Source organism: Mastigoproctus giganteus, chromosome 9 (assembly GCF_048544385.1).
Source record: "Mastigoproctus giganteus isolate SK-2022 chromosome 9, ASM4854438v1, whole genome shotgun sequence".
In the NCBI taxonomy this organism is placed as follows: Eukaryota; Metazoa; Arthropoda; class Arachnida; order Uropygi; family Thelyphonidae; genus Mastigoproctus; species Mastigoproctus giganteus.
In genome coordinates, this window is record NC_143583.1 from 107,827,312 (window position 1) to 107,849,423 (window position 22,112).

General features: G+C 35.4%; 1 protein-coding gene across 3 annotated transcripts in view; it reads right to left on the reverse strand.

Moving 5' to 3' along the window:
* Positions 1-22,112, reverse strand: part of LOC150080629 (NF-kappa-B-repressing factor-like) — a 112,108-nt gene that overhangs the window by 49,877 nt on the left and 40,119 nt on the right. For all 3 annotated transcript variants that reach the window (XM_090381379.1, XM_090381380.1, XM_090381381.1), the window contains exons 4-5: positions 20,061-20,493; positions 7,018-7,147 (exon numbers count right to left, since the gene is read on the reverse strand). In XM_090381379.1, the coding sequence (XP_090237505.1) occupies positions 7,018-7,147; positions 20,061-20,493 (563 nt within the window). The remainder of the gene's footprint in view (positions 1-7,017; positions 7,148-20,060; positions 20,494-22,112) is intronic.

Sequence of the window (22,112 nt, forward strand, 5' to 3'; positions counted from 1 at the left end):
GGCCATTATTAACTCTTTGAAAATGTAACCGTGTTAGTTGCATTAATTATGATACAATGTTCAAGTAAACTGTCCGTTTCGCACGATGTCTAATATGGTACTGAGTGATGACTAGACTTCGGATAAATGCATATAACGCAAATATTACAAGCAATATACTTGGTCATTTTTTTAAAAATGTTGATCTCGGAACTACGTAACAAGTCACTGTACTGCAATTAAATTAGAGTGCGAGAAAATTTCACTGAGCGTGGGAAAATTTCTCAAGTCTGCGTGGGAAACGTTTTAATGCTGTTTTGGTATTCATTTTCAAGCTATTGACTCCAACAAATGAAATGATTTCGTTAAATATGCCAAAAAGCAATCTGTAAAAGAGCATTATAGTGATCTGTGACAGCGTTATAGTCAGATACGGGTTATAATCTAAGAACAGCATTATAACGAACCACGTTATAATGGGGGCCTGCTGTATACTATTAAAAAACTCCATGAGGAGGGCTCCAAGTTGGATGAATAATGAAGTAGCCAGATTACTTGAGCAGAAAAAGACATCATGGAAAAGTTACAGAGCAATAAAAAGTACTGAAGCCTATAACAGCTATAAACTGACCTGTAATAATGCCACAGAAAAGGTTAGGCTGACAAAGGCAGGTTATGAGAACTGCTGGCAAAGAGTGGGGATAAGGAAGTCTTCACATATATAAATGCAAAGAAGAGAAGGCCAAATCTGATGGGCGTGGGATAATATTATATACCCCAGCTGATGTTGCCAATGGACTCGACAGTTACTTTGCATCGACATTTACAAAGAAAAACCCTTTATCTCAATGAGAAATTATGAGAGTGAAGTTGAAAAATATGTAATTAATGATACTGAAATTTCAAATGATAATTTAATGAAAAAAACTTTCCCACCTACAGGCAAGTAAGGCTACAAGGGTTTTGGCATATAGCCTATAATTTTAAGAGAGGTGGCAAGTGAGTGCATTGAACTATTAAGGCTAATTATGAGAGCATCACTGGACTCAGGAGAGATTCCGTTGGATTGAAAAAGTGCCAATGTATTTCCAATATATAAAAGTGGTTCTATGAGTAGTAGGAAATTACTGACTGGTCAGTCTAACTTCAGAAGTACGGAAAATCATGGAGGCAATGATCAAAGGTGGAATTCAGGATCATTTAGATAGAAATGGAATTCTGAAAGATACACAGCACAGTTTTGTAAAGGGAAAATCATGTTTAAAAAATCTGGTTAGCTTGAAGGGTCACTTATGAGCTGGATTTAGGGAATAATTTCGACATTGTTTATTTAGATTTCAGCAAAGCATTTGCCTTAGTCCAACACGAGCGGTTACAGGCAACTCTCGGTTTATGAATGTTTGATTTACGAACATTCGCAAATGTCAAATATAACAAATGTCACAATTCATTCAAAATTTCTTAAAGTTGCCAATAGATAAGAGTTCCTTATAAAACGAAATGCCAAATGTATAGTAAAGATAACTGTAAGATTTAAATAAATAAAAATTAAAAAAAAAATGTACTTATTTCAAAAATTATTATATGATAATTATACTGAACTGTTCTTGGTTAATAAAATTAATCTAGCCATTAAAAAAACATTGGTTTACATGTCATGCCACATAGAATGTTTTCTTGTGGGAGAAAATGGCTGCAGCTTTTAAATCAATTTCTGAGGGATTGGCAATCGTTGAAGAAGACACAAATATGGAAAGAATTGCAAAAGTGAAAAGAGGCATTTATGAAGGAAAAAAGAAACTAACTGTGCAACCTTCTATAAAAACATTTTAAAAAAGTGAAAACCAACCCAGCTGTTTCTTCATTATCAGATGTCCGTCTAATACTAAAGTGAAAAACTAAATAGATGATGCAGATGTAAAGTAATGTAAATCTAGGCATTAACTATTTTTAAATGCATTTTTTTTTATTTGAAAAGTAAAGAAAATTAATAAAATGTATTAAAAGTTCTCACAGAATTCACAGAACATTGAAGAAAAGACACATATTAGGTCATTTTAGCTGAAGTATTCCCCCCCCCCCAAGCATTTTGAAACAAATCAACTTTATCCTTTTTGATGTGAAAACATTTTTGGCGGCACCTACTAAATTTTTCGGATTGAAGTAAAACCGATTGGTAACAAAAATGTGAGATGCAAATGACCACTTCCTAAACGATGCCAACTCAGTCACTAATGTTGATTCGGTAGAGTAAGTAGCTGGTGTGAACATAAAATGTTATATCGTTCACAACTTCACTTCTAGCTGTTCGATTTTTAAAATTTAAACGGTTTTAATTTTCTTTCTTTCATCTAATATCAAATTGTGAAAAGTGTTGAAAATACAATCTCAAGTGTATGTTTCCTAATGATGTTTTCACATAAAACAAAATGTCTTTCGAGCGCACAGGGTACAAGCTGTTTTTTTTCATTGAGTTTCTGGGGAGTAATAATACCACCTGGAGTAAGTTTTTGATGCCTTTTGGATGTTCATAAATATTGAAGAACTAAACATAAATGATTTATCATTATGTTGATTTTATAGCCAAACATCAGAACAAGATAATTTTAAAAAATAAAAACTATTTTTATTTTTTTGTTCAATGTGGTAATATTCCCTATATTTATATTATTTGGCTGTTTCATTAACTTCTGGATCTGAATTCCAGAGAATTTCTTCAAATTTGTCTGTAAGTCCACAGCACTGAATAATGCTGAAAGGTTGTATGCATATTTTTGAAACAATTATGAATACAAATAATGACTCATTACTTATAAACACAATTAACAGATGGCCATCCCTATAGTTTCAAGACAAACTATAAATATATAGAAATAATTTGTTGATACTAGATAGAGAAAAAAAAAAACTTTCAAGATGTGTGTGTCCGTGTGCATACTCACAAAAAAGATTAAAGACAACATGCTAATGCTAAGCATGATAGTACATTGTTTTCTTTTCTTGTAATTTGACCAATATAAATTTTGCTAGTTTGTTCAATGTGATTATGAATCCTGAGATTCATAGTCTCTGGGTCAAATTTATATTCAACTTACGCATGAAGTATGAGGCTGTTCAAGAATGATCATAATTTTTCACGAAAAACTGTACTGCTTGTTTTTTCTAGCTGAGCTGTAGAATTTATGACCAAACCAAGCTGCATCACATAGCAACTGCACAGTGACATGCACATGGAGTTATCTCGGTGGTCAGTCAAGTTTATGCCTGTTCAACTTTGCCTACGAAAATGGACGTGACAAACAAATAACAGTATGCTGCTCTCAAATTTTGTTTCCGTCTCAAGAAAATATCAGTTGAGGTGCATGAAATGTTACAAGAGGCTTATGGTGAATCTCCATTTCCATATAGCACAGCTTACAGGTGGCTTAGAATGTTAAAAATGGACACGATTCAATCACAAAAATCAGGTGTATGGAGCTCCAACCACTGCTGTCACCACATGAAACATAAGTATTACTTCTGTAGCTGTGAGGGAAGACCGTCATATAACAGTAAGGCAACTGGCAAAGATGTTGAGAATATCAGTAAGAAGCACGCACAGTATTCTCCATGACCGTTTGCATACAACACTTGTTTGTGCACACCGGGTTCCAAGACTACTCACATATGACCAGTGGTGAGCTGTGAATATTTTAACAATGGGCTCGCAGTTTTTCCGACTTTCTACCCAGTAAATCTGATCAGTCATGGAAGTGACGTCATCCGTGGCTTCCACCAGAGGCGCTTCCCACGCTCGAACTATTAGTAGTGTGGTTAAAACACATGGTGAATTTTTCATGACCGGTATGACATCTTGAGTCAGGAGCGGATTTAGGGAGTGAACAGATGCAGCTTATTAACCCCTTAACCATGCGTATAAGTGAATGTGTAAAACGTTCCTAGGTCTATATATATATAAAAAAAACAAAAAAACTTAACCTGGTTGTCCTGCCTCGTCTCACAATAACTAGATACAACAGTGTCTGGAGTTCTAAATTTTTAGAATTTTTGAATAGTACGATGTCACAATCATGCTTCCTGAAGTTACTACTGCAGTAAGTATGATTGCAACAACACAAATTTTTGTCAACAATTTCTTTTTTCGTCTCGCATTTTCATTAAATTCCATTGTTAGGTGACCCTAACAGCTGTGTATGTTGCTTAAACTACAAGATCAGTACATCAGTAAGTGCTATTTTACAGAGATATTTAGATAAGTTGCATTCGTGAGTACAGTAAACCCCTGCTATTCGCGGTCGCTGATTTAACATAAAATTCACATTTCCCATATCACAAATAACATAAAAACTATCACAAAACATTCCACAATATAAAAACAAATATTACATAAAAAACAAACTTTCTAGAAAAAGTATAAAAACACAGATTACATGAAAAAAAATTATTTCCCAAATATTCAAGAAAAATTTATGCTAAAAATTTACTTCTTTATTATTAATATTTGTTGTTGATCTGCTTTGCTCAATAGCTGAGCGATGATTACAGAGGAATGATTTGACGTAATGATTCGGATTGAAGCAATGGTTTTCCATTTAGATGTATGGTCATCATAATTTGCAATGTGTTTAATTGTCACAATATTATTCATTACGCTGAAAGCTCACTCAGCTTCAGCACAGCTAATCGCAATGGTTTCAAAGATATTTCTGGCTTTCTTAATTGAAAAGATAATTTCACTCGATTTTAAAGATAAACTGTCTTTGATGAAATCTCTAAAATCATTAAATTTTATTTCATATTTTATCAGGAAACAAATTTCTTATTCGGTTTTCACCATCTTGCCACCGAGATGAAAGTTCTCTCACATTCTACGATTTCGGGTAGCATATGTTTAAAATTTCTTTCAATGGTATCGTCATTTTCTTTATTTAATTTAAAATTGCTTCAAATTCTTTGCACTTCAACATGCCCTCAATTTTAGCTTCATCATTTCTTTCAGAATTTTTGTAATTAGCAATAGCATTGATAGTTCGAATTATTAATTTATATGCTTTTACCATTGTGATTCTATAAAGCTTCTAAATTTTTAAGAAATTCCAAATTTAAAAGTTGATTTAATAATCTGGAATATTTAACTTCTGATTCAAAATGTTTGCACAAACATTTTCCCCGCAAGCTACAAGCTGCCCATCGTGGCCCGAACACGCGACCTTAATTCGCCCTAGATTTTTCGAGATTGGTAATATAGTTTTTTTTTTTTTAGTTAGTGCCTGTATGCCATTATATTTTAGAACATTTTCTACACAGTGAAAGGCTCGACAAAGTTTCAAAATCTGCCAACATTTAATCTTTGTAAAGTTTATATAATATCTTAGTTGCCTCAATCCCCCCCCATGTTGCTACTGTCGCTAGTTGTTTGAATACTGTGCAGAATGTCGGAATCACACGAATATTCAGCTACTGTGACCAAGTAAACATAGACAGGAGAAATTTACTGGAAGGCGTGGATCACTCACTTCTCCGAAAAATATATGCCTGTTTGCCAGAGCAAAGGGGAACCACAACACAGGTTGACCAGAGGCTATCATCTATGTCGGGAATCTTCTTAATCCTCTGACTGGCTATGGAAAGCAGATTGACAAGCGCGACTTATCGATATGTGACTGCATAGGTTTTATGGACACCACTAACATTGTGAAACGATAATCCCCTTCAACCTTAATTCGTACTTTCTAATTACGTAAATTGCCTAAAGGCCAGAGGTGAGAACAATGCACACAAAGTCGTCTCTCCTAATCCGTTCGTTATGTGGAAATTTTCTTTGTTCAACAGAAACTATTTTAAATGTAATTACCACAAGGGGAATCAAAAAAATTCGCTATAAAGAAGTTTGTTAAACAGAGGTCCGACTGTAATTAAATCAAAAATTAAGCAATTTTAAAATACATAACCGACTGATTGCACCATTAAAATGCTGGGAATGTGGCTCTGCTCGCCCCACTGTAGTTTTGGCTCTGGATACTCAATAACTACATTCAGGATTTCGTTTGAAATAAATGATCATCTCAAGAATGGGCTCTCGACCCATGCGAGCCCACTATAGCTCACCACTGCATGTGACCAACAATTTAGCAAGGAGGTTTGTCAGGAGCCGCAGGACTACTGAAGATGGTGTGGTTCTGCACAAGGTAATAAAGGTAAATCAGACATGGCTTCATCATTTTGACCTAGAGTGTACGCAGCAAAACTGTTTGGGAGTCTACATCATTGTGAACACTGAAAAAAGCAAAAGTTGTGGTTTCTGCAGGAAAGGTTATGGTCATCTCTTTTTTTCTCACAATTAAGAGATGGTTTACCAATATGTTGTGCCACATCATACAATTGTTATGGAACCTTCCTACAGAACTATACCGCACACTTTGCGGGATCACATTCATTACAACCATAACTGCGAGACCTCACACTGCTCATACTGACATAGAGTACTTAACTAGCATTAATATTAAATGCGTTCCTCATCCACTCTACAGCCCTGACTTCATGTGGAAATAAAAAAAAAAATAATAATAATAAAAAATAAAATAAAATAAATAAAAAAAAATCACTGGATGCAGTGATTTTTTTTTATTCCCAAAGTTAAAGGAGCTGTGCAGAAAACATTCCAGTCATCAGAAGTTGTAAAGACATCTGACGCAATTCTCAAATGCAAGTTAAAAAAAAAAAAAAGAAAAAAAAAAAAGATTCTGCCATGTTTTTGAAGAATGTCAGAAATGGAGTAAGTGAATTTCATCAAATAGGGACCACTTTGTAAAGGGCCATCAAAATATGGATGATTAATAAAGAGATATACTATGAACAAAAAAATATATATATATAAAAATAAGATCATTCTTTATAGAATAGCCCTTGTATAAGTCCGTATGTATGAGTCACAAATTTCGATTTATAATTGAATTGCGATTGTTTTTAAAGTTACTTTTAGTAATGCTACGAATTTGTAATCCATAATAATGAAAAAAAAAATAAATAAAAGAATACCTTCACTGTGTAGCAAACAGTCTTCAACCTTTGAAGTGCTTCTTTTGCTGCTGCCTGCTTGGAAAGTTGTTTTGAATCTCCTTGACCAGTACTTAATTCTTTACCTTCAAGCATAATTCTGCACAGGTTACTAAATACAAGCAAGGAAAAGATATATATATTTATGTGCGCGCACGCACGCACGCACGCACGCACACACACAATTAGAAGAGAATATGCATATGACTGCTAATGAATATCAAGTGTAGTTTATTCTGCACAAAAAACCTGTATATCAGAAGGATGTACAGTAGACCCCAGCTTTACAATATTAATCAATTCCAGAGATACCATTATATTGTGAAAATATCATAATGTGTACCCAATAACACATGGTAATTCGTTCCAAGACCTCGGGATGCAAACTAAACCAACTAAAGGATGCAAAAACAAAACACCGCAGCCAACACATTTACAAACCCTGCTATTGACTGAGAGAGAGGACCACGTGATCTGGTTGGAGACAATTGTAAGCCCATCCCATCGAAAAGTGAAATAAGTAGGTGCTAGTTAATACGATCACTGGTTAGTGGAATCAGCCGCTTTCATCATTACCATTTCTTGGAAATGGTAATGATGAAAGTGTAGTCATTATAAGAATCAATTTTGAACACCTTTGTGATATTTTTCTAAAGCACATTTCTGGAGGTCATCACCATAAAACAATAAAAAATTTGCAGTTTCCAGTTTATTGGGCTTTTCTGTTATTGCAGTCTTGCAATAATACCGATAGCTGGAATTCTGTGGACTTTTATGTTATTATGATGAAATATGTTTCCCCTTCCATGAAATCTTCAATCACATAAAAAAACATAAATAACTTTTCAGAATCTTCTCTTCATTTTCAAAGCTTTGTAAACTTGTTACTCCGTACTCACTTGCGCATATCGTGTTTGTTGCAATTTGTGCGTGAAGTGTTCTTTCTTATTGATTGCATATCTTTTTTTTTTCAGTTTTAAATTTTACAACCCCACCCCAAAAATGTCACTGAACAGAAATATGAACTAGTCAGTATATTACAGTGCATATTATTAAGCTATGTACGTAAGCATAAATTTATTTCTATTTTGCTAACCTGTGGAAAATATTCTTCCAGTTTTCACGTACCATTTAATTTTGTTAATTGGTAATGTAATAAAGTGTAAATTTGTGATCTTTACTTTATAGCTTGATAATATTCCTCCTATTTTCACTTATTAGAATCGCCATTTAAAAGAATTAAAATTCAGTTGGCAAACGATCACAATGATTGTTTGCCAACTGAATCTCTCAGAGGCACATAAAGTACACTAAAATACATTATTTTATTCCTATGGCTATTCATATTAAAATCAATCTTCCCTGTACAATTTGTAAGAGATAATAAATCTGTATCCCTTTTTTTTAATCAATCGTGCAATCATGAGAATGCCATCGAAGAGGCTCTTTTTAAGGTAGACCCAAAAGATACAACTCCCTGCATATACAGTTTGTGTGATGCTAGCATATCAAGGGGAGGAAAAACAGCTAAAACCATTACAACATCTAATATGATGAATCATCTTAGGAAGTTCCATCCTCAAGAAATAGCAAAGGAAACAGAATCAAATAAATTGAAAAGGACCTGTACAGAAGCTGGATGTTTAAGAACAAGTGACAGCACCTATGTGCCTCCTACTAAAGTATGACCTACCTTGGAAGCTGTATTAGCAAAGAAAAAGTTATGAGATATTAATGATCATAGGGCCAAAAAGATCCACTACACAACTGGAGAAATAATAGCTGTTGGTCTGCAATCATATTCTTTAGTATCAGATATTGGATTTAAAAATTATTAAAGAAGATCTGTCTCAATTACTTCATTCCAAGCAGATAATAATATTTTATGGAAAATATTATACCAGATATATTTCAAAAAGTCAAAACAAAAATTCACAATATCTCTTGAGAAAGTAAAGTCAAGTACATTTCTTTAACCACAGATATTTGGACAGCTAGTACAAACAATTCCCCTTTTTAGAGTGTGACAGGCCACTAGCTTTCATATGATTTTGAACACATAGGGCTGTCCTAAGCATTGCTCCTTTTAGTGGCTCCACACAGCTGTTAGAATCAGTGAACAGTTAAGTAAAACTCTTGAAGATTATAAGCTGACAAACAATAATATCTTCCCGGTATTGCAAGACTCGGGAGCAAATATGGTAGCTGAAGTTAATAATTGTGGTTTAGAATCGCAATCATGCCTTATACACACACACACTACAACTTTTAATAAATTAATCCATATTTGCATAGCAGACAGTGAAGAATATCATTACCTTATTTCTGTGAAAGCAAAAATAAGAGTAGGAGTGTGTTATAGGCCTAAAGACTCGAATGAGTACAATGAACAATTGTACAGAGAAATAGAGTAGGCTAGTAAATCAGAATGTCTTATAATGGAGGATTTTAACTTCCCAGATATTGACTGGAACTTGTGGGTTGGTCACTCCCATACTAGTAAGACTTTTGTGGATTTATTAGATGATTGTTTTCTACAGCAGCATGTTTGAGAGGATAATACTCTTGATCTGGTTATCAGCAGTGATCATTCGTGTATTAAGAATTTGCAGATAAAGGAACCACTATGTGGCAGTGATCACAGTCTACTGATGTGGGATATACTTAAAGATATAATTACCATTGGAGTAAAGGAAAGGGTTTTTGCTTCCGTAAAGGTGACTATGGTGGTCTCAGACAGTTTTTAAATAATGTACAGTGGGATGGACAACTGATGATGTTGCCAACAGAAAATTCTAAGTGGGAAGCATTCAAGCAATTAATCGTGGAAGCTACTAAAAGATTCATACCTATTAAGAAATATTGTTCAAGGTTTAGGCCTAAATGGTTGTCAAATGAACTAATGAGACTCGTGGCAGAGAATAAAAATGCAAGGGATGCATATAAGTTATCAGGCGACACAGAAGCCTAAGGCAGATATAAGCTAGTCTGTAATCAAGTCACAAAGGAGGTTAGGCAGGCGAAGGGCAGATTACGAGAAATCTTTGGCAAAGGATGCTTAGAAAAACAGCAAGGATTTCTTTACTTATATAAATTCTAAAAGGAAGGGGATGAATCTGATTAGTCCACTTGATATCGATGGTTCGACTGTTCATGATCTTGCTCAGATAGCAAACAAACTATAAAGTATACTACATCTACATTCACACATGAGGAATTATTAAGGTTTAAAAATGCCAGAAGGTTATCAAATTATAGCAGGGTGCTTAATGATTTTGTAATAACTAAGAGCAAAGTGGAGGAGAAATTGTCGAAGTTAAACATAAGAAAGGCACTTGGGGTGGATGGGATCTATCCAGTTATATTAAAGGAGAAGGCAAAGGAAGTAAGCAAACCCTTAGCCATAATTATGAGAGCATCCTTGGACTCAGGGGAGGTCCCCACGGACTGGAGATGTGCAAATGTATCCCCAATTCACAAAGGGGGAATCGAAGAGTTACACGAGTAATTACAGAACAGTTAGTTTAACTTCTGTTCCGGGTAAAATAATGGAGTCACTGGTTAAAGATGCATTGCAAGATCATCTAGACAAGACTGCAGCAATAATTCAGACACAGCATGGATATGTACATACGAACTAGTTGACATTTCTGTTCACTGACATTTGTGGGTGGGGGTTAAAAATAAAAACAGTAAAAAGATAAGCAATCAATAACAAAGAACACGGCACACACAAATTGCAAGTAACACAATACGCGCAAGTGAGAACGGAGTAACGAGTTACAAAGCTTTAAAAATAGGAATGAAGAGAAGATCTGAAAATTAATTTTTTTATATGATTGAAGATTTCATGTAAGTGTAAACGCATTTCATCATGATAACCCACAGAATTCCCGCTGTCGGTGTTATCGCAAATTCAGTAAGATCGAGTTTACTGTCCGTTTATGATAGATTTCACTAACAGAAAAGCCCAATAAACAAGCGAATGCTAATCATTTTTATTGTTTTATGGTTCTGACCTCCAGAATTACAACCGAACCACGTGGTACCGTCGGAGACAATCGTAGGGTAATCTCCAGTGCTGTGATCTCCTGCCCCAATTAAATGGCATGCTGTCCTAATTAAGCGAAGTAAACCCTGGCTATTTTCTCCATTGGTTTCTGTTTTTTAAGATTTGCCACAAATAAACGGCTGCCCTGATTAACCAGTGGCCCAAATAACCGGAATCCACTGTATTTAAGTGGATTAAATACCTTCTTCAGTCGAAAGTGAAAGAATATTTAGTACAGGTGGAAATATGAGCCTGCAAGAAATAGGTTATGCCCTGAAAATGGAGAAACTCTTATGTTCCTACAGTATAATTTAAGAGTAATGGAATTTGATTATATTTGTTAAAATTGTTTTAAGTTATTTACTTTTTTAAATGTTCCAAGATTTTTTTCTTAATTGTAGCACAATAGTTCAAAAGCTGAGCATTTGTGTATCAGAATTATTTGATTTTTTGTGTTTTTGTATTAAAGAAGCTGTATTTAGATATGCTGTATCAAAGTTATTTCATTTTTGTTTTTTATTAATGAAGCTATGTGTTTTCAAAATTACTATTTCATTTTTTGTATTTGTTGTATCAATAAATAGTCAAATCAGCAGCCAGACACTGAAAATGAAAGTAACAGTGAAGAAAGTAAAACTGCTGCTATAATCAATTCATTGACAAAACTAACTGATGAAATGGCAGAAATACAAGTGAAAATTAAATTAAATAAGAAACAATTAATCGGGCAAAAGGCCGATCACCGATTAATCAACAAAACAGCTGATATGGTTGATTACCAATTATCTACTGATTAATCGGTGCATCCTTACAGCTGACCAAGATCCTGTTGACAAGGTCACCTTTGCTGATAACCTTTTTCTCCTTGTGAGAGGTAACAACAGAAAGGCACATTACAACAACAAGAACAGTGGGCAGGTGCTCATAATCCCACCATTTCAGCAGTCAATACTAAACGAATTCTGCTAATGGGTACCCCCCCCCTCCAAAGATTGCACTTGATCAGATCTGCTGGAACTTCAATAAAAATGGTCACAGAAATGAGATACTTGGGGGTGATGTTTGATTATAAACTGTCTTTCTACCCCTTCTCAATTACCTAGCAAAAAAAATTAGAAACTATGCAGTCATGATAGCCCACATCAGTTGCTCTGACTGGGGTCTAAAAAAGAAAATGGTCTCTGGTATATAAAGCAGTATATCTCTGGTTTTCCAGAGCCACCATAGCCAGAAATAAATCAAAAATTGACAGCATACAGAGAATCACACTGTGACAATAACTATTACTAAAGCTTGTTGTACCCCAACCTATAAATGATAGCATTAGTAGAGGCATACGATGCAAGAAAGCAAGCTTAAGCAGAATCAGCCAAAAAAAAAAAAAAGCTCTGATTTCACCCCTCCATTTGTTCCAAATACCAGTCCAGCTCAGCCTTAAATTTATTTAGGCTATCAACTTCCACAACAAAAGATGGAAATCTGTTCCACCAACCACCCGCTGGCTAAAGGCAAACTTCTGCACATCTATCCTACAACTGTCTTTAGTCAATTTGAATTTATGCCCTCTCAGGTGATTAATCTGAGCAAGAGGAAGAATCTCATCAGCATTGAGCATGCTCAAATCATTCAAGGCTTTATACACCTCAATCAGATCACCTCGCAGGTGCCTAGTCTCCTAACACTGTAGTCTGCAAAACTTAAGCCTTTCTTCATAAGAGTGCTTCCGTAGCCAGGTGGGCAGGAGCAGCAGTGCTTAGCACACGCTTCTTGATTAGACCGGAGTTCGAACTCGTGACCACCAAATACGGAAGATGCGGAAAGGTCAGGGAATGACCACCGCATATCCCCGGAGCAATATGGCCTTAGTTGCTAATGCTCCTAAAAAACAAATAATAACAAATAAAATAATAACCTTCATAAGAGCAACCCTTTGTTCCATTCACTAATCTTGTTCCAACATCTCTACATCTTTCTTAAAATGAGGCCTCCAGACCTGTATACAGTACTCAAGGTGTGGCCTGACCATTACCTTATACAAGGGGATAATCACCTCCATATCCCTGCTAAAAAAATTCCTGTATATCATTGACAAGACACCATGAGCTACTCTTGCAGATCGTCTGCACTGCTCAGAAAACTTAAACTTCATATTTGCCTGCACAATTATCCCCAGGTCCTTTTCATTCTCTACCACTGTCAGTATAGTACCACAGATTGATAAGTTACTCTGGGATTAACGTTTCCCATATGTAGTACTTTACATTTGTCAATGTTAAACTTCATTTGTCACATCTCAACCCATTTGCTCAACTTTTCTAGATCCTGTTGCAGCAGCGTACTGTCGTTAACAACATTTAATGCCAACCTTCGTATCTTAGCTGGCTGGCAACTTGCTGTTGGATCTGGAGATCATAAAGAGTGGACTGTACTACAGATTTAAGAAACAAATACCTACTGAATTCATAGATATCACCCTGACAACCCTGAAAAACTGACTAAAAGGCACAACTTGGGACCAAAAAACGAAGGGGGGGGGGGGGAACAACCTAATGGTTTATCTCCTGAGCTACACTGGTTTGCCCCAAACCACCAATCTGATACGCTTGGCATTCACGATAAATTATTTTCATTAGATGTTACCTCTTTGTACACCAATGTAAATGTGGACTACGCTCTAGATGTAATTTGGGAACTGTTAAACAAAGATTCTATCGCAATAAATCACACTAAATTACCCAAAAAAGAAATTTTTAAATTAATCAAACTTCTTCTTGAAGCAAACTATTTTGCGCTTAAAGAGACTATACACAAACAGGTTTTCGGTTTACCGATTGGCTTGAACCTGAGCGGTCTCATAGAGGAAATCTATCTTGCCAACATCGAGGATATTCATTTAACACCGTTTCTTCCCCGCATTACTTATTATGGGAGATATATTGATGATATACTTGTCATAACAAATCACAACACCACTCAAGACATTCTACGGGTACTCAATAATATTCACACGAGACAACTTATACACTGGAGGAGGAACAGATAGAAACAAAAGCCCTAAACTTCTTAAATTTCACCCTCACACGCGACATGCAAAAAATGCAAGTTAGCATTTACCGAAAACCCACCAATTCGGGGATGTACCTGCATTACCGAAGTTATCATCCATTCACGTATAAGATATCTATTATATTCGACCGGTTTTTCAACGCTTACAAATATTCCACATCTGAACCCACTCAGAAATTTCTGAGTGTTACACCAACCGATAGGTTTTTAAATAGATGCTACCCTCACTCCGTTATAAATCAAATCAGGTTTCAGGCTAAAAATAAAACAGTAAATATGATACCCATTAATAATACCAATAAAGCACATTTTATTTCCATACCGTACATTGAACAATGGTACAGGCAGCTTAATGAACTCTTTAGAAATACTGAATTCGAAATAACAGCCAGGCCCATGCAGAAGCTCCATAATACATTAAAAAATCACACAATTCTTCCTTCTTGCTCAGCATAGGTAAATGATCTTGTGTACAACATTTCGTGTAGTCAGTGTGATTCATTGTATGAGGGTTCCATTTGTTGCACGTTAAGAGTTTCGTGTCGAGCAACATTCTGCTTCCATCCGTACATCGTGTGCATACACGTCAGAGTTGGCCTTTCAACCAGGGTTACTTTTTCCTATTCAATGAGGTGGTCATTTTAAATATACAACACAATTACATTAAATTATTGATCACTGAAACGCTTGAAATGAAATTACATGAAAATTCTATCAATGTGCGATGGCCTTATCTAATATCGGATTTTGTCTGTTTTACGCATGCGCCAATATAAATAATCTCTATATATTTCAGAGTCAAATACACACACACACAAACACTTTGTGATATTCCCATCCTGTGAACACGGTGATCAACCGAAAAGCATGGTCTGCTTAAGGAAGGGAAACAGCTGTGCATTTTGTTTAATTTGAGTATTCATCCAAATCGAAACTTTTAATCCGTTTAATTTTAAATAGCTTTTAATCTTTTTAATTGTGATTTTAATTATTTATTATCGGAACCAGTTTTAACTAATTATTATGACACAATGTCTTCTCGCACTTGGGTTGGGGCTCTCAGCTTTCGATTCCATTGCGCATCGGATTTGGTCGTATCTCTATGAGTGAGGGAATTCATTAATTTCTTTTTTCACTTTTTTCATCTTATTTTATTCGTCACATATGAGACAGAATTCAATGGAAGCATTCCATGAAAAAATTGAGGTAATCTCTTACTTTTTAATATATTAAAAAATCGTGGAAGTTATTGAGCCCTGTAGCTCTGAATTTTTTACTAACTACCATTTTCTTTACAGGCTGCAGTTCCTTCAAGGCTAAATTATTTAGCTGTGGCGTAGCTGATGAACCCACTCCTCCTCTTGTGCCAAAGAGGATCGGACCATGTGCTGTATGTTAACCAGAAAAACATCAGAAATTAATAAAATCTGTTCATTACAGAAGTTTACTAAAAGACATTAATTGAATATTAACAATCTGTTTTTGAACTGTGCAGAACAACCCTGTGCCAGGCCATAAATAGCAATGTAATAATAGCCTAAGCAGTAACAGCAAACTGACCCTATTCCTTACATCAGGAAACATCCACATGTTGGCCCCTGGCAACAAAGTGTCAATTCCCAGTGTGCCAACGGACATCCTATGGATATACCAAATATGACCATAAGAAATTGACTGAACCACCCACCAGGCTTGAATGGTGTGGAATGGGCTGTCCCTTCCATCTCACCAGCACTGAAATGAAGACAATCTACTTGCTTATACAAGCTGGGATAACCCATCCTGACTATTTGTGACACCCAGGCTATACTGGTGAACTAGGATCTGACCAATTTTTTTTTTTTAAGGAACTGACTCAAGGGGGGGTCCTGTCTGTGTGTGTATATAATTTTTTTTTTTTTAATGAAAACCCCAAACAAGAGAGATATTAGAACCTATAGTACTTAGTACCGTGCTTGGGTTGGAGGTTGAGAAGACGAAAGAGATATTTGTTGACATTAGCCTTGAACTTCTGTAGACTGCAATTTTCAGGAAATACGTAAGAAGGAAAGTTGTCCCAGAAAACAGCAGTTGAATGAATAAACGAGGAAGATGAAAAGTTGGTTCTGTGAGTTTGAAGTTGGGCAGTAAATGGATGTTGGCTGGTGACGGCACATGTTCAGACTGTTTTGAAAGAGAGAGTGGGAATTATAGAAACCAATTCAGAAGAACAGAGCCCATGGAAGTATCTGTAGAAAAGGCATGCAGCAGAAACAGTATTCTTCAAAATTTGTAACCAATTTGTACAGCAGTTTTCCATGTGCAACAGTCTCAAAAGCTTTCCTGAAATCCAAGTCTACGAGACAGCAAGTCGAGAGACTCTGTTAGAGATGAGTCATTAATTAATCTAACAGCCCTCTTCTGAATGGAATTTACAACCATGAGAGAGGTTTTGGGGGCACAGCCCCAGATGTGGGATATTCCATGGTAGGGCAGATTTGTGATTAGTACAGAGTGAACGGCTGTTTGGAAGAAAAGTAATGCCGAGAGCAAAAGAGAAAACCAAGTTTTTTAGAAGCAGAGGAAGCAATATTTATAATGTGCTTGTGCCAAGAGAGATTAGAAGTCAGGGTAATTCCCAAAAGAGATATATCATCTTGCCTAGTGGAGGATCCAAAGCTCAAACAGGCCTTTTCACAGCTTCCCAAAGATACTCCACACAGTTCATGTTCAGTGATCAGGGAGGTCATTCCATGGTGGCAAAATGATCTTTGAACCATGTTTTCGTTGCACAGCTTTGTGGAGAGGTGCATTGTCCCTGGAAGAGTCCATTGCCTGTGGGTGCACAATGACCATGAAGGGATGCAGATGGTCTGCAAGGATGGATACGTAACCTGGACTGTTCAGAGATGCATCTAGATGTACCAGAGGTACCAACGTGTGCCAGTTCAACATGCCCTAGACCGGGGTGGCCAACTTAACTTGTGATGCAAACTACTTTTTTTTTTCTTCAAAATGTGCTGCAATCTACCATCACAAGAATTTCATTGCATGTGGTTAAAAAAGTTAATCAACAGATATTGCAAAATGTTTATAAATTTTAAAATAGTAATAGTAATCGTGGCATGTGATGCAAGGAAGCAAGCATATGAGCTTATGTAGCATCAGCCAAAAAAAAAAAAAAAAAAAAAAAAAAATTCACACAACCATTCCCTCTAAATGTTTGTCCAGTTCCTCTTTGAATTTATTTAACCTATCAACTTGCACAATGACAGATGGAAGTTTTTCCAGCAATTAATCACCCGCTGGATAAAAGCAAATTTCCGCACATCTATTCTACAACTGTCTTTCTTCCATTTGAATTTATGCCCCCTCAGGTTTGTAATCTGAACAAGTGGAAGAATTCCATCAGAATTCAGCATGCTCAACCTATTAAAGGCCTTATACACCTCAATTAGATCGCCTCACAGGTGCCTAGTCTCCAGTCGCTGCAATTTGCAGAACTTAAGCCTCTCTGGTAAGAGATCCCTTCATCTCCCTCACCAATCTTGTTGCCCTTCTTTGTACTTGTTCTAGCAACTCTACATCCTTCCTAAAGTGAGGCCTCCAGACCTGTACACAATAATCTAGGTGTGGCCTGTCCATTTCCTTGTACAATGGGATAATCATCTCCCTGTCCCTGCTGGCAAAATTCCTATATATCATTGACAAGCCTCCGTGACCTTTCCTGGCAGTCCATCTGCACTGCTCAGCAAACTTGCTATTTGATTGCACAATTACCCCCAGGTCTCTTTCACTTTCCACTTCACTGAGTGTAGTACCACATAGTTGGTACATTTCTTTTGGGTTATTGCTACCCATATGCAGTACTTTGCATTTGTCAATGTTAAACTTCAGTTGCCACTTCTCAGCCCATTTGCCTAACTTATCTAGATCCAGTTGGAGTAGTCTACTGTTTTTACTGTCGTTAACAATCCTGCCAACCTTTGTATCATCTGCAAACTTGAACACTAATCCTGATATATACCTTCATCAATATCATTTATGAATACAAAAAAAACAACAATGGGCCCAGCACTGAACCCTGGGGAACCTCACTAATAACATTTGTCCACAAAGAGCAGTGTCCATTGATTACCACTCTCTGTCATCTCCCACTCAGCCATCCCTTTATACATTTTAGTAACTTACCCATAATGCCATACCTCTCCAATTTGTACAGCAGTTTTCCATGTGCAACAGTCTCAAAAGCTTTCCTTAAATCCAAGTATACGATATCAAAATTATTTTTGACATTCAGTTCCTTTGTGACCACATCATAGTATCCAATCAAATTGGTCAGAGAAGAGCTCCCTTTAACAAACCCATGCTGTGTCTTAACTATTACTGCAGTCTTGTCTAGTTGATCCTGAAATGCTTCTTTAACTCCATTATTTTCCCCGGAACACAAGTTAAACTTACAGGTCTATAGTTACTTGTGTCACCCTTTGAACCCTCATTGGTAATAACATAGGTTATTCATATACCGTATTTTGATGTTTTGCATTTCACACGTTCTTAAATTACAAATAATTAAAAATCATGGAGTGAATGTTATGATGGAAAATGTGTGCAATGAAGTGAAAGCAATTTTATAAAAGATTTTATGCATGGTTACTGCACTTGCATCATTTCTACTACCCAGGTAGTATGAATGCATCGTTTAATTATATCTCATATTGTGAATCAACCATCACAAGTGGCTGAAGTATTGCACTGCTTTGAATAAGTAATGCTTCACCAATGGAGAAGACTAATGTTACTTATTTTCTCGGTGGATACCACAGCCCAGATGGCACTATTTTGAAGCTAGTTGGCTTACTCATCGGTGGGTGGGCAGGTACCCTGTTGCAATAGTGACAATCCAGTTATGAAGTATAACTTCACAATATGAGAGATGCTTGATGGTAAGCGTGGTTTAATCTAAAAATATTTCTTGGCTAATGCCTAAGAGTATGAAAGATTTGTTTATGTATGGTTACTGCACTTGCATCATTTCTACTACCTGGGTAGTATGAATGCATCATTTAATTACATCTCATATTGTGAATCAACCTTCACAATGAATGGCCAAGGTATTGCACTGCTTTGAATAAATAACGCTTCACCAGTAGAGAAGGCTAATGTTACTTATCCTCAGTGGATCTAATGTTACTTATTCTCGGTAGTAGAAATGATGCAAGTGCAGTAACTGTTCATAAACAAATCTTTTATACTCTTAGGCATTTAGCCAAGAAATATTTTTAGATTAAACCATGCATACAATCAAGCATCTCTCATGTTGTGGAGTTAGACTTCATATAACTGGGCTGTCACTATTGCAACAGGGTACCTGCCTACCCACTGATAAGCCAACAAGCTTTGAAACCGTGCCGGTTGGGTGGTGGTGGTATCTGCCAAGAATAAGTAACATTAGTCTTCTCTACTGGATACTTATTCAAAGCAGTGCAATACCTCGGCCACTCATTGTGAAGGTTGATTTACAATATGGGATATAATTAAAAGATGCATTCATACTACCTGGGTAGTAGAAATGATGCAAGTGCAGTAACCATGCATAAACAAATCTTTCATACTCTTAGGCATTTAGCCAAGAAATATTTTAAAATTAATTTTATATATTATTAGTTAATCAATTAGTAATTAATTGGTAACAAGATTTATGTCAATGAAAAGTAAGTAACAAGTTATTTACTTTTCACTTCTATTTATCACAGAAAAAGGAAAAGAAAAAAAAAAAAAAAAAAAATCAGTTAATTTAAAAAATAAAAATTTAATGCACCTGATATGTAACACACCGAATATGTTAACTAACTTCTTAGCATGACTACTACTATCAGCAGATAATTAAATTTTTTTCCTTTAATATACAGAAATAATAATTACATACCTGAAACCTTGTCCATTTTTATCTTGTACAATATCATATTCATAGGTAATACGAACACGACAGAAATTAGCAGAGTTGAATAAAATAGAACCAGCTGCATCAGCATTTGAAGTATCTGATTTATCCATAATTAGGAAATTATTTGGAATAGGAATATGGCATTCCTTTGTCATATTAGTATGCTTAATATAATTATGAACAGGTTTTGAATTGCCTGCAATCACAGGAAAAGTTTGAGAAGTATTATTTATAGCACGATTAAGATGATTCCTTTCATCTTCAATAAGAATATGCTGCTTCAATTGTAGCTTATTTTTATTATCTGGAACAACACAGAAGTCTCTCTTACCTAACAATTTTATAGCATTATTACATGCTTGTTTACATACTTCTTTTTCATTACTTGCTTGGGCTTCACTTATCAGGACATTTTCTGTAAACACAGAACACAAAAAATTAGCAATAAGATATTTAATCTCTTAATTTACGAGCTTACTAATTTGAATAAACATTATGAGATATAAATATGCAATATTCCCATACATAAGAGGGCAGATACTATCCAAAAATATGAATTATAACTCAGAAGATTTAAGTGTAGATTATAATTTGATTTAGATGGAATTAATAATTTGAATAGAAGGTCAGTTATTATTGAACTTTTTTATTTAAAAAAGTATAATAATCTTTAAATTTTTAAGAATATTATAGTTGACCAATAGTGGGCCAAATATATAACAGATCATATTAATCACATCACATACTTAATATTTATATATATAATTATTTAATTTCATGTTTTGAACAAAATACTGGTGCAAATAAAACTGTAAATAAGCTCACCCATTCTGTAGCTATGGTGGAGTTTTTTTTTTTTTTTTTGATTTGGTAGTTGTTGGCGCATCGGCTTCTGTGGCCATATTGCACCTCCCAAGGTTTTTGCAGTACTTTGATCCAAGCCCGAGGCGGGAATCGAACCCGCGACCTTTGGGTTGCCGGGCAGATACTTTACCCACTCGGCTAGCCCGGTCGGCCTATGGTGGAGTAATCATTTTGAAGTTTCAACACAATCAACTGTTCACTTGAATCAAACAATGTATGAAAGGTGTGATTTTGGTGATATTCTTTGAGAGTGGAAAAATTTGAATGAATCTGATAAATTGAGGAAAGTACTTTTGCATATAATAAAAATTTACAACACTCCTCTAAATGGTACCAATTACTAAATTGTTGCAAATTTTCTTTCTGTATTTTCATAAAACCCAGTCATTAGACCAAAAGGAAGGAGGGGTTATTCCTGAATTCCCATATGGAATTCTGAAACATCACCATTTCCTTTAGTAATTCAGACTATTTTGGGAAAGAAAGCATTTTTATAAATTTGGTTTTGAATTTATTTTCACACTACTTATTCCAGCACTAACTTACTTGCAATAGGAGCTTTGATGGTGTTAATGAGACAAAACTGAAGGAAGCATTCATCTTAGAACTCTGTGAACAACAATAAAATTCAACTAATTTCTAAATAGAAAGTAGTTGAATTTTATTGTTGAAATAAAATTGCGGTATTCTGTTTGAATTATATTTTTTTGGGTCTCTGTTTTCTTAAGCCCTAGGCACAGTGCCTAAAGCACTTAATGGAAACAATACATGAAGACATGTGGTGCTAAACACACTACTGGAACAATATTCAAGACAGGTACCATCATTGTTAAAAGCTAAAATGGTAAAGAAGTGAAATGAGAGAGACTAGGTTGCTCTATATAAGAATAGCAGATATCACAGAAATCAAGAGAATAAATATCAGAGCTGCTGCAAAACAATAATTATAAAATTTATTCTAAAAAAAAATATAGTGCTAGGAAAGATGTAGCTTTGATTGATTGATTGATTTAGTTTTTAATGGCGCATTGGCAGCGGAAAGATGTAGCAACAGCTTTCAGAACCAATTTGGAAGAAAGTTTAATTGGATGAGAAATATTATCCAGTAGAGGAATTTAAGGTAGAAGACCAAGTGATGAAATTTGCCTTTGCAAATTTTATAGTTCAACA